This window comes from Pogoniulus pusillus, chromosome 11, assembly GCF_015220805.1.
Source record: "Pogoniulus pusillus isolate bPogPus1 chromosome 11, bPogPus1.pri, whole genome shotgun sequence".
NCBI lineage: Eukaryota > Metazoa > Chordata > Aves > Piciformes > Lybiidae > Pogoniulus > Pogoniulus pusillus.
This window is the reverse complement of record NC_087274.1, coordinates 6,913,579-6,926,702: the sequence shown is the minus strand read 5'-3', so window position 1 is coordinate 6,926,702 and position 13,124 is coordinate 6,913,579. Positions and strand designations below refer to the sequence as shown.

The 13,124-nt window shown below is 57.2% G+C and overlaps 1 protein-coding gene across 8 annotated transcripts in view; it reads left to right on the top strand.

Annotated features, from left to right (window-relative positions):
- Window positions 1-11,943: 11,943 nt before the first annotated feature.
- The window catches only part of BAIAP2 (BAR/IMD domain containing adaptor protein 2), a 55,925-nt gene continuing 54,744 nt past the window's right edge, over window positions 11,944-13,124 (top strand). For 7 of the 8 annotated variants that reach the window (XM_064150731.1, XM_064150727.1, XM_064150734.1 and 4 more), the window contains exon 1: window positions 11,945-12,081. In XM_064150731.1, coding sequence (XP_064006801.1) covers window positions 12,010-12,081 — 72 coding nt within the window. In that variant the 5' untranslated portion in view covers window positions 11,945-12,009. Of the gene's footprint in view, window positions 12,082-13,124 lie in introns of all 8 variants that reach the window. The other variant, XM_064150732.1, reaches the window with a different exon arrangement.

Genomic DNA, 13,124 nt, shown 5'->3' with positions numbered 1-13,124 from the left:
CCGCACCCATCTTCACACAGGACATGGGGCAGGAGCTGCCTGAGCCATGGGCTGGAGCTCTGACACCAGCAACTTCCTTGTTGTTTCAGATTGATGTCTCTGGTGGGGGCTCCCCCCCCTGCCTGGGCCAGCTGGACCCTGGGCAGTAGCTCAGCCCTCCCCCCATCCTGTCCCTGCCATGGGATGTGCCAGGGTTCCTGTGGCCCTGGCACAGCAGCTGCTCCGTGTTCAATGGTGCTTAATTAGCACTCCCTGGTACCCACTCAGCTGTGGCAGCAGGGTGGGAGCTGGCACCCCACGGTGTGAGCTGAGCGTGGAGCTCTTCCAGCTGTGTTTTGGTTGGCCAGATGTTTAGTTACATCGGAGTGTCCTCCTTTGGAGAAAGTCGTTCAGGCCATCATAGCTCATTGCTAATTAAACCCTGGAGAGCACAGGCAGCCTCACTCTGCTTCCTTGCCCACTCCCAGGCAGCCTCCCCACTGCCCCCAGTCCTGGCACAGCCCTGACCCCTTGCCAGAGGCACTGGTGAGGTTTGGGCCACCAGCCAAACGTGCCCATGACAGACACAGCACACGTGAAGGTGACAGTGGGTTTCAATTACAGGAGCAGGTGTCCCTCCTCCTGGAGTGGCTGCTGGAGTCCACTTTAACGTGACCTGGGTGGCAATGCAGGCTCATCGCCCAGTGCAGGAGGCAGCAGCTGGAGGAAGGGAGAAGCTCCCTTGTGAGCTTCCAGTCCTTTGCTCTGCTCCACAGAGAAGGTCCCTTTCCAAGGGCACACTGGCAACAGCCACTCTTGGCCAATGGCCCATGGGCTCTGCCCCCATGCCAACATGCCTGGCGTGGGGCTGCGGGGGAAAGGGCACCGATGTGAGCCTTATGCAAGCAGCGTTGCCTTTAGCCTCAGCGCTGTCGGGGAGGCAGCTGAGCATCAGCACAGGTCAGGGGCTTGCTGGGGCTCTGGCTGCTGCTGCTTCTGCAGCCAACCCCTCCGTGCTCAGTAAGTTGGCCAGAAGTTGGTATGGCCCAAAGGCCTCCTTGGCACAGTCCCCCCCCCTCTCTCTCCAAGCAGCCTGGGAGCTTCTCCCTCCCCCTCCCTCGGCGTTAGCAGCAGCAGCAGCCCTTGCACTGGTGTTTGTTTAACTGAATTGTGTAACGCAGCCAGGCTGTGGCAGAGCCCTGGCAGTTTCTATGCCAACAGGGCTGGTGGCAGCACTGCCTGGGGAGACAGAGAGGCTGCCTGCACCCCCATGGCAGGGGTGCACACCCTGACATGGCTGCACCCCTCAGAACATCTGCACACGCTCAAAACAGCTGCACACCTCCACATGGCTGCACCCCCCCCAGAACATCTGCACACACTCAGAACAGCTGCACACCTCCACATGACTGCACCCCCTCCAGAACATCTGCACACACTCAGAACAGCTGCACACATCCACATGACTGCACCCCCCATAACATCTGCACACACTCAAAACAGCTGCACACCTCCACATGACTGCACCCCCCCAAGAACATCTGCACACACTCAGAACAGCTGCACACCTCCACATGACTGCACCCCCTCCAGAACATCTGCACACACTCAAAACAGCAGCACACCTCCACATGGCTGCACCCCACACCAGAACATCTGCACACACTCAGAACAGCTGCACACATCCACGTGACTGCACCCCCTCCAAACATCTGCACACACTCAAAACAGCTGCACACCTCCACATGACTGCACCCCCAGAACATCTGCACACACTCAAAACAGCAGCACACCTCCACATGGCTGCACCCCACACCAGAACATCTGCACACACTCAGAACAGCTGCACACATCCACATGACTGCACCCCCTCCAGAACATCTGCACACACTCAAAACAGCTGCACATGACTGCACACTTCCAAAACAGCTACCAAAACCCCCCCAAACCAACTGCACACTCTCTGGCCCAGCTTTATGTCATGACTGATTCATATATTTCCTGCAACACCCAGGGAGGAACAAGTGGTCACTGAAAAGCCCATTGGCAGCTGACTTGTGAACCTCTTGGCCAGGCCCAGTCACTCTTTGGCGTGAGTGAGCTCTGAGTTGTGGCTGGGGTGCTGAGCAGAGGAGGTGTGGGGGGACACAAGGGACATGGTCTGCAGCTGTGAGAGGCAGCCCTCAGGCACAGCTGTCTCTGCAGCCCTACCTGGTGACCCTTGGGCAGCAGCTCCCACCCCGCTGGGAACAACCTCTCTATGGCTTTTTGTCCTCTGTCCTCCTTGGCAAACACCAAAGTCAGGACTGAGTACTTCAGGTGTCCCTGCTCCCTGCAGGAGCTTAGACTGGATGACCTCTGAATGTCTCCTCCAACCAAAACCTTTTCAATGATGAGTGGCTACAGAGCAGCCAGGAAGAAAGGGACCTGGGGGTGCTGGTAGATAGTAGCTGAAGATGAGGCAGCAGTGTGCACAGGTGGGCAGGAGAGCCAATGGCATCCTGGCCTGCAACAGGAACAGTGTGGCCAGTAGGACAAGGGAGGTTATTCTACCTCTGTACTCAGCACTGGTCAGGCCACACCTTGAGTGCTGTGTCCAGTTCTGGGCTCCTCAATTCAAGAGAGAGGTTGAGATACTGGAATGTGTCCAGAGAAGGGCAAGGAAGCTGGTGAGGGGCCTGGAGCACAGCCCTGTGAGGAGAGGCTGAGGGAGCTGGGGGTGTGCAGCCTGCAGAAGAGGAGGCTCAGGGCAGAGCTCATTGCTGGCTACAACTACCTGAAGGGAGGCTGTAGCCAGGTGGAGTTGGGCTCTTCTGCCAGGCAAGCAGCAACAGAACAAGGAGACACAGTCTCAAGTTGTGCCAGGGGAGGTCTCGTCTGGATGTTAGGAGGAAGTTGTTGTCAGAGAGAGTGATTGGCATTGGAATGGGCTGCCCAGGGAGGTGGTGGAGTTGCCATGCCTGGAGGCATTCAAGACAAGACTGGATGAGGCACTTAGTGCCATGGTCTGGTTGATTGGAGAGGGCTGGGTGCTGGGTTGGCCTGGAGGTCTCTTCCAACCTGATTGATTCTATGATTCTGTGGTTCTGTGTTTCCATGATTCTGTGGTTCTGTGTTTCTATGATTCTGTGGTTCTGTGATTCTATGGTTCTATGATTCTATGCTTTGGGGAGGTTCACAGTGGTGCTGGTAGTGGTGTTCCAATTTTCTTTCTCTGCCTCTTCAGCACTCCACACCCCCAAGCTCACTGTGCCTTCCATGGGAGAGATGAGCCCGAGGAGCAGGGTGCTGGTGGGGGTGGCACTGGTGAGGGTTTGTTTTGTACTCAAGGCCTCACAATGCCAACCTCCCTCCCCCCTCCCCTTCTCCAGCCCCCGGCTGCACGCTCAGAACCACAGGGGATTGGCCTCTGGCTCCTTCCTTTTCCCTGTTCACATATTTCAAGTGGCCCTGGTGTCACGCTGAGTCACCAGCGGAGGGATGGAAGAGGCTTTGGCAGAGAACAAGCCTGAGTTTTGATAGTTCAACTGTGGGGAGGAAAAAAAATCAGCACAATTTCCTAATTAGAGCAGTGATGAGAACAAAGCAGATTTGTTAGAGAGCTGCACGGTGGAGCTGGGGAATGTGACCTTTGCTGGCTCTTAGTGCCAGACAGGCGCTGTCGGTGTACGGCGGTGCTTGGCAGTGGCTGAAGCGCTTCAGCAGTGACTGCTTGGAGTTAGGAGAGCCAGAACTTCACCTTCTAGGGGCAGCCAGACCCGTGGCCAGAGCGTGTCTCATGTGGAAGGAGTCCTTGGGTCACTCTGTTGTTTTTACTCCAAACCTGAGCTGCTTTCCCTGCCCTGCAGTGGAATGTGGCTCCTCAATTCAAAAGGGGAGGGCACACGCTGGGTGTCTCTGAAGCACCGTGGAGTGACTGGTGGTCCCCCAGCTCTTGGTTGCCACTCAGCCAGCCCAGCTGTGGGACCATCTGCTCTGGACATGGGCTGGGCTCCCAGCTGCGGGATCAGGCTGTGCAGGAGAACTGATGCTGGGTTGCACTTGGGGCTGGAAGGAGTCGCAGCCAGACAGTGCATGATTAATTAGCAAGAGGAGGAAACGAGCAGAGACCAGTCCCAGGGCTGTGCCTAAGCCTCTGAATCAGGAGGAGACAATGCTCCTGCAGAGCCCATCTGTGCAGAAAGACTGGATGTGATGTCGAGCAGGAAGCTGGGTGGCCTTGAGACTAGAAGAGAAGAGGTAGGAATGGCTTCATGTGCTTCAGCCCTGAGACCAGCATTTGTGCTGCAGCCTGAAAGCTGGTCAGGGCTGTGACAGCCTGACCAGGCCTGCTCTACACAGCCATGGAATGAGCAAATGTGACCCATGGTGCCATGGGGCTGGGGGAGTCTCATGCCAGCCCAGAGCAGTGTTGCTTTGACAGAAAGGAAGAAGTGACACTGGGCAAGCGATGGCAGCGGGGCCTGATCCTGTCCCTTCAGCCTTGTCTCTGTGAGCTGCCCCTCTGCAGCTGGCTGCTCAGGCTGGGCAGGGTGGGAGGAAGGACTCAAGGGTCCCTACAGCACTCAGTGCTTCTGTGCACTGCATGGGCTGGAGGCACTGCCCCATACACTTCCCCGAGTTCAGCAACGTGATGCAAAATCCCATCATGCCAATTATGCAAATCACATAAACTATTCCTGCTATTCCCAAGTATCCCCAGAGATCTCCTTAGCGAGCTGTAATTCAGCATTACTCACTCATGAAAGCAGGAGCTGGGGCAGATGAGGAGGAAGAGAGCCTCTGGGCTGCTCAGCAGCCTGGGAGTGGGGCTCACAGCACATTTTGGGGTGCCTCTGGAGCACACAGCACCCTGCCTGCTCCCACCCCAGCATGGTTTAGCACAGGTTGGCTTTGCTGATTGCTTTGGAGCTGAGATTTCTCCCTTCCCAGCCTTCCCTGGTCCCTGAAGAAGGCAGCATGGCCACAGGATCGTCTGTTTCTGCCAGGCCAGCGCCAGCCTGGCTGCCCCTTCGCTGCCTCCCCCATCCCATTCGGTGCCTCTGCTCCCTCCATCTTCCCAGTCCCCACCACAGCTCTCTGCATCCGCAGCGCTTTGTTCTCCCACCCACTCCCTGTTTCCTCCGTCATTCCGGCTCCTCCCTGCGCTCGCTCTCCCCAGGAGCCTCCCGGGAGAACCGAGGCCCCTCCATGCTGGCTCCATCGCATTCCCGTGCAGCCTGGCTTGTGTCATCCCTGCCAGGTCTGCCCACACTCTGCCCGCAGCCACCCCCACAGAAGCCAGGCAGGGTGTGCAGGGGACACGCCAGCAGGTCCCTGTCTCCCCTCGGTCAGAAGTTTGGAGCTCTGGGCCATGCTCTGGGCACTCTGCTGCGTTGCCAGCTTCATTTTAACCAGGCAGGCAGGCAGCCCTGAGCTGGGCAGCATCCCAGACACCTACCCACAAAGCTCTGCCTTGGGGAGGGGGCAGCAGAAGCAGGGCGATCCCGGGGGGTCCATCCCTGCAGCTGAGCACTCTGTCAGCACCATGTTGGCCTTTTCATTGCCATCAGCGAACCGGGTGGAGAGACCTGGTCCCAGCCCCCAGCCCAGGCTCTGTGCGGGCAGCAGCTGGGCTGGTGCCGGCAGAGCTGCGTTCCGAGGCCAGGCTGAGCTCAGCCCTCGCCGTGAGCGGGACCATGAGGCAGCGAGCGACACGGAGAGAGAGGAGAGCTGCTGTGGCACACTGGGGAGCAAAACTCTTCCTGGGACACAAATACCTGGAAACAGCAGCTCACGCTGCAGGGAGGCTTGGTCAGGTGCTGTTTCCAATGGGATTAGGGAAATCTGCTGGGAATGATGGGGGCAGTTACTCTGCTGTGCCTCAGTTTCCTTCTCGGTACCGTACTCCTGACCTGTGCTGTCACCTGCAGGGAGTCCCAGGAGGGAGGGTGTGCAGCAGGAGCTGGAAGTTGCTGTCGCTGCCGTTTCAGGCTCGGTGCTGGATTGCAGTGCTGCAGCTCCCTCCCGCCCGATGAAATAAGAGCCTGAATTGTTCATCCTCTGCTAATCCACAGTAAATGGCTTTAGTTGCTTTGTGGTTTGTGCTGGGGGGGGGGGTTTAACGGGCTAAGAGCCGCGGGTGCATGCAGGGAACCTCCACTTCTGTGACAGCTTTTAAGTCCTGACCCTCCAAAGCAGAAGGTGTGAAGCTGTGTGCCTCAGTGTAGCACAGGGAGCAGCATGAATGCACTCAGTGTGGCACACTCAGGAGCATGGTGCCCGTGGTGAGAGCTCAGCATCCACCTGTGCACAAGGTCAGGTACAGGCCAGGCACTGCAGCCACTCTTGCTGGCATCCAGTGAGTGTTGGCCATGCTGCAGAGGAGAGAGACATGTTTGGGTGGGTGGCTGCAGGAGCCAGATTGTGGGGTGGGTTTTGCTGCCCCAGCTCCTGTGGAGGTTCATGAGGTGCTCCAAACCAAGCAGGTGCCAGGCTGGCATTTACAGATTGACAGATCACAGCAGGTTGGAAGGGACCCTCAAAGGTCATCTTGGCCAACTGCCCCCCGCAGTCAGCAGGGACACCTCCAACTGGATCAAGCTGCCTAGGGACACATGGAGTCTGATTTTGCATGTCTCCAGGGACAGGGCTTCAACCACATCCTTGGGCAACCTGTTCCACTATTTTACCATTCTCACTGTGATAACTCCTTCCTTATGTCCAACCTAAATCTAGCCTGCTCCAGTTTCAAACCATTGCCCCAAGTCCTGTCTCTACAAGCCCTTCTAAACAAGTCTCCCACAGCCTTCCTGTAGGTCCTCTGCAGGTGTTGAGGAAGAATCCTCCACCTGCTAATCAGTGAGGCAGGAGCCCAAGCTGAGCAAGGTGGAGATGGTAAAGGCTGTCCTGTGCTCACAGCTGGGTTGGCTGTGCTCAGACCTGATCCCCCAGTGACTCCCTGCCTTCTGTCCTGGGAGAAGTCAGGGGGAAAAAATCACATTTAAATTGTTTATGAGCTAACTAACTCCTGGTGCAGCACGGAGAGGGCTCAGAGCAGAGCAGCAGGACTCTGATGGGGAAGCCATCTGCGAGCCACAAAGCACGGAAGTGTCCTGGGGATCTCTTTAAGAGGCCGATGCTCCGGGACACGCACCTGACCTGCACTGGGCTCTGGACTGGGGTCACCCACGGGCACCTGGCTTCAGCTCTTCCTCTCAGTACCCAGCAAAAAGAAGAAGAAAAGGCATCTGTGGGGCTGTCAGGTCAAGGTGAGGCTGGAGGTTCTCTGTCTCTACTCTGCCCTGCTGAGACCCCATCTCCAGTACTGCATTCAGTTTTGGGCTGCCCAGTTTAAGAGGGACAGGGATCTGCTGGAGAGAGTCCAACAGAGGGCTGTGAGGACGATTAGGGGACTGGAGCACTGTCTGATGAGGAGAGGCTGAGGGACTTGGGGATGTTTAGTCTGTAGAAGAGAAGACTGAGAGGGGATTTAATCAATGTTTACAAATCTCTGAGGGCTGGGGGTCAGGAGGGGGGGAACAGGCTCTGCTCACTGCTGCCTGGGATAGGACAAGGAGCAATGGATGGAAACTTCAGCACAGGAGGTTCCAGCTCAACACAAGGTGAAACTTCTTTCCTGTAAGGGTCCCAGAGCACTGGCACAGGCTCCCCAGAGAGGTTGTGGAGTCTCCTTCTCTGGAGACTTTCAAGGCCTGTCTGGATGTGCTCCTGTGTGACCTGAGCTAGATTGTATGGTCCTGCTCTGGCAGGGAGTTGGACTTGATGATCTTTTTGGGTCCCTTCCAACCCCTGACATCCTGTGATCCTGTGCTCCTGTGATCCTGTGCTCCTGTGATCCTGTGCAGGGAGCAGAGCAGCCTCTGCCCCAGTCCCTGCATTGGGACCATGCTGGATATGCTGCTGGGTTAGAGGTAGAGATGGCTTCTGCAGCCTGGCATCTACAAAGGTGTGCTGGTGCCTGCTTGTTCTCTCCTAATCTAACACCATCCCTCTTCTTTCAAGGTGCTGAGCAGTGAGTAGTGACCACCCAGAGCTGTTCCTGTTGGCATATCACCCATCTGTGCCCCTTGGCAGAAGGGGGATGGCAAGAACCAGGAGGCTGCATCTCTGTTTACTCCTCTCTATCACCTGGTGACACACCACATTCGAGGGCATGAGGGATTATAACTCACCTTTATTTTTCCCTCTCTTCTGTGTCTCAGGAGGCTTTCCTGAGGCACCCAGGATATGGCAGCATCATTTTCCTCTTCCTGGGCAGCTGTGCCACCCTGCAGCCACCACACCCACCTATGAAGGCATTTTGGTGAGTGGTGAGCATGTGGTCCACGTCGCTGGCAACCCAGAGGAGCTGTTGTCCCTCTATCTCTCTCTCCCACCACTGCCCTTGGCCATCAGCACCCTGGCATGGTGCGTGGTCTCTTCGCTGGGGCACATGACCCGGCTGGCAGAGCTGGCACCATGCCATGCTGCTAATTAAGAAGGAACCTAATGAAACCTTGAAAATAGCACAATTTCCTCCCCACACCTGCAGCCGAGCTGGGTGGATTACATAAGTTGGTGTTGCCACAGCAACTTCACTCCACCCGTGGCTGGAGGTGGCCAGTGCTCTGTCTGTGTGTGCTGATGTGCTGTCACCCCAGGGAGGGACCCCGGTTTTGCAAAGGGGAGGGATTGCTCCAGTGACAGGGACATGTGCCAGCTCCAAGGCTGGTGAGGCTGGGGCAGGGCAGGGCTGCTGCTGTGTTTATCCTGCTTGGCGTTCCAGGTCTGGTGCGATGGGTTTCCCATATGGCACCCAGCAGGTTTGGCTTCTCCAGCACAGCCCTCACAGTGGAAGGTTCCCCACCTTCCAAAAGTCACAGGAGGCACCAGGAGTTGCCACGGGGATGTAGGTAACCCGTGAAGGACTCTGCCACCATGGTTACCCTGGGCACGCTCCAGCTGCTGCCAAGCCCCAGGGAGTGAATCACCCTGACAAAAAGTCAGCTAGCAACAACAATAACAACAATTAAATAAATAAGGCAAGCAAAGCAAATGTTACAGCACGAGGCACCGGCAGGTTTTCTTGCTGTGAGTTTCCAGGGTGCTCCAGGAGGCTGCTGGGTGGCAGCCCTGGCACAGCGTCATGGCATGCAGGCAGCATGGGCACTAAGGGCAGTATGAGAAATAGGTTGGAAGGGACCACAAGGATCATCTAATTCCAAACACCCCCCTGCCATGGGCAGGGACACCCTATCCTAGATCAGGCTGGCCAGAGCCTCATCCAGCCTGGCCTTAAACACCTCCAGCCACGGGGCCTGAACCACCTCCCTGGGCAACCCATTCCAGGCTCTCACCACTCTCATGCTCAACAACTTCCTCCTCACATCCAGTCTGAACCTACTCACCTCCAGCTTTGCTCTATATGGGCAGCACGGGCAGTATGGGAAGTATAGACAGTGTGGGGACTATGTGCAGTATGGGCAGCATGAGAAATAAAGGCAACAAGGACAACATGAGCAGAATGGGCAGCACAGGCAGGATGGGGAGTGTGGACAGTGTGGTGACTATGGGCAGCATGAGAAATAAGGGCAACAAGGACAGCATGGGAGCATGGGCAGCACAGGCAGGATGGGGAGTATGGACAGCGTGGGGACTATGGACAGTGTGTGGTCTATGAGCAGTATGGGCAGCAGGATAAATAAAGGCAACAAGGGCAGCATGGGAGCATGGGCAGTATGGGCAGCACGGGCAGTGTGGGCAGCACAGGCAGGATGGGCAGCAGGAGCAGGATGGGCAGCATGGACCAGCCCTAGGTAGCTGTTGTCAACCAAGACTTTCTGCCGTAGTAGAAGTCAAGGGCCACTCTAATTTGGCACATCTGTGCCTGCATGTGAGCCTGAGAAATCGCTGACTGCTTCCAGCCAAAGCCTCACTTTGGAACCAGAGGGTACAAGGCAGAAAGGATTTCGGTAATCAAATTTCCTGGGGATAAGGAGAAGCAGAGGATGGCAGGAAAGTAGAGCGGCTGCCTGCGAGCAGCCCTAGATGCCAGAGATTCTCAGAGGGTCGTCCCAAAAGGGCCTCTTTTATTATGAGAAATTACAAATCCTTTTATCTTCTTCACCAGAGGAACAGCTTGTTTGAATTGCTGGGCTGTCAGACTGGAATTAGATGCAAGAACCCCCCACATCCATGACGTAGCGAAGAACTTACATAACGTAACTAAAAATAAGGTGCTGGAGATGCGGATGGAGGCATGCTCTTCCCGGACACTGGAGCTGAAACTCTTCACTGGCACTAGAAAGCCAGCAAGGGGCTGGTGTCTGGCAGAGGGAGTGGCATCCCACCAGAGCTGCCCAGCTTGGCTGCTTGAGATTGAGTGAGCGTGAGTGGGGAAGAGGCACCTGAGCCGCTGCAGGCAGCTGGGCATCCCTCCTGGGAACACCATCCATGTGGGGCTTGTTCCTGGGACCCCCTGAGGTTACATCCTATCATCGTTTGTCTCTCTCAAGCTCCAGAGGGAATGGGTTAAGCAGGTGCTCCAGAAAAGTGAGAAAAACCCTTCTCAGGGGGTTTTGATTCCTCCCTGTCCTTTGGAGTGTGAAACCTCTGAGGGTACAGAAGCCAAAACGGAACCCAAGTGTGGCCGGAGTGAGTGGCTGCCTTCAGTGCCCACCCTGCTCCTCGCCAGGGCTGGGATGGAGAGCCAGAGGCAGCATGGAAATACAAAGGGGAGGTCTGGGGCCAAGGTATCGACCTGGGCTGCTTGGACTCCTTGTTCTCGGAACTGATGGAGGAGATGATGGAAAAAATGTTGCTTAGCTGCTTAACTGTTTCACCGCTCTTGCAGCAGGGAGCAGGGAGAGGAAGGAGAGAAAGGCTTGGCCTGAGAGCCAGGATGAGGCAGCTGGTGGCAGTTTGCACGTGGAGCCTTCCAGATGTTTCTCCTCTGTATGGCCATAGGCATGCGGGGACAGCTCTGACTCTGTAAAGCTCCCTTTGAGCCACGGACTGACAGCCCTGGCTAAGGACGCAGGGCGCTGGCTCTGGTGCAGTGTCCCACTCCTCACACGCCCAAGGACTTGCACAGAGAAGTGATGGGAAGCATGGGGATCTGCAGCTTCAGAGTCCCACGGGGAGGGCTGGCAAAGTCCTCCTGAGAGAATCCTGGTGTTTGTGGGGCGATGAGGAGGGAGCCTGGTTCTCCTGGCAGTGGGACAGTGTGGGGACAGTGTGGAGACAGTGAAGCACTGCCTCTCCTTCTGTCTGGGCTGGTCTCCCATGGGCCAAGCTCTGCTCCCGGGTGAGGACATGCCCACAAGCTGTGCTGCCCATACACTGCGGTGACCACTCATCCCTCTCCTGGCCCTCCTGGATGGCATCTGCCATCTCTTCCCCAATACCCTTCAAACCATCAGCTGCTCTTCTCCTTCCAGCTGGTCCTCACCTGTCCACCCCACACAATTGGGAACGGGGCACAGCACAAGGGGTAAGATGGGGTGTGGGGTACAGCAGAGATTTAGGGTATGGAAAGAGATGGAGTGGGGCAAAGTAGGGGTGTGGTACAGAGTATGATGGGCTGTAACCCGGGGCTGTGCAGGATAGGTTATGGGCCACGGAGTGGATATGGAATGGGGAACGTGGGCTATCGGGAGAAGCATGGGACGCGAAGTGGCGTAAGGGATGGAGTACCAGAGAGAACACAGGGTGAGGAACGGGCTGTGGAGGGGGTAGGGGACGTGGCACAACGCGGTGCACGCCACCCGCCCTCTGAGCTCGCAGCCTTCCCGCCGCCGTCCCCCGCACCTCCAGCCCCACGCCGAGCCCGGGCGGTGCCCCAGCGCCCAGCCCAGCCTGGCCCGTCCCAGTCCGGGCTGTCCCGGCCCGGCTGGGCTGGGCTCCTCCCCGCGGGGCGGACCCGGTGGCGGCGGGGCGGGGCCGGGCCGGCGGGGAGCTGATAAAACGCGCCGCGGCCGCCGCTCCGCGCTTCTGCCTCGCACCGCCGCCTGGCTCCGCGCCGCTCCGCGCAGCCCCCGCCGCCCGCCCATGGTGCTGCCCGGCCCGCCCAGCATGTCCCGCTCCGAGGAGGTGCATCGCCTTACCGAGAATGTCTACAAGGTAAGCCCCGGCAACAAGTGTCCGCTCGGCGCCGCCACCGCCTTCTTTGGGGGGGTCCTTTTAATTTTTTCCCCCACCCGTTCCCCCTCCCTTTTCATCTTTCCGCCGGGCGCGGGGGGCAGAGCGGGCTGCGGGCGGACGGAGGCACCGGCGGGGGGTCGGGAACGTCGGGTAATGCCAGCACCGAGCGCCCGGAACCGGCCGGGCTGGCAGCTGCTGCCGGGGCCTCGCAGCTCCGAAGCCGGGAGGGAGGAGCAGCCCTGGCCACTCCGGGCTTTCCCCCTGGTATCTCAAACCGCTCCTAGGCACCCTGATTTACCCTCCTAAGCCGTGTTTGGAGCCCCTCCCCCCCTTCTCCGGGGGTGCCGGGACCCGCGTGGGAAGCTGTGTGACCCCACGGGTGAGCAGTGCTGTCCCCAAATCACCTCGGTCCCGAGCAGGTTTGGGCAATCACTCTCTTTCCTGCAGCAATTAAAAGTGGCCAGAGCCTTTTCTGTGCCTTGGCTGCAGCTGGAGTTTGGGATCTCTTGATTTTATTTTTCCCCCCCCTTCTGCTTTGCTCCTGTTGTTAGGAGAAGAGCCCAAATAATTTATGTACTTTAATTTTCCTGGTGAGGGGAAGTGGTTTCTGCTCTGCTGGGTCCTATGACTGAGCCTAATAAAACCCTTCTAGCCTAACATGTAATGCAGGATGTCATTTGTTAAACTGGAGAGCTTGCATGATTTCCTGCATTTTAAGTGGTTAGATTGAATTACCTGGGAGCATAAAGCAAGGGGGGAGGGGGGGGAAACTCTCACTCCCTCTGAGAGGAAAAAAAAAATCACTGCCAAAAAAATGCCAAGGTAGTGAAGTTCTAAACTCTTGGGTTTGGAAGATGGTTTTGGGCAGAACAGCTGTTCAGAGGGAGCTTATGGCACCAAAAATTTGGCTGCTCTGAATGTAAAGCGGGGCTGTGAATGGAGCTTTGTGGCTACAGCTGGGACTTGGGTGTCTAGGACACCCTCAGACCCCTCAAGCACAGCTGGTGGCCCCAAACTTGCCA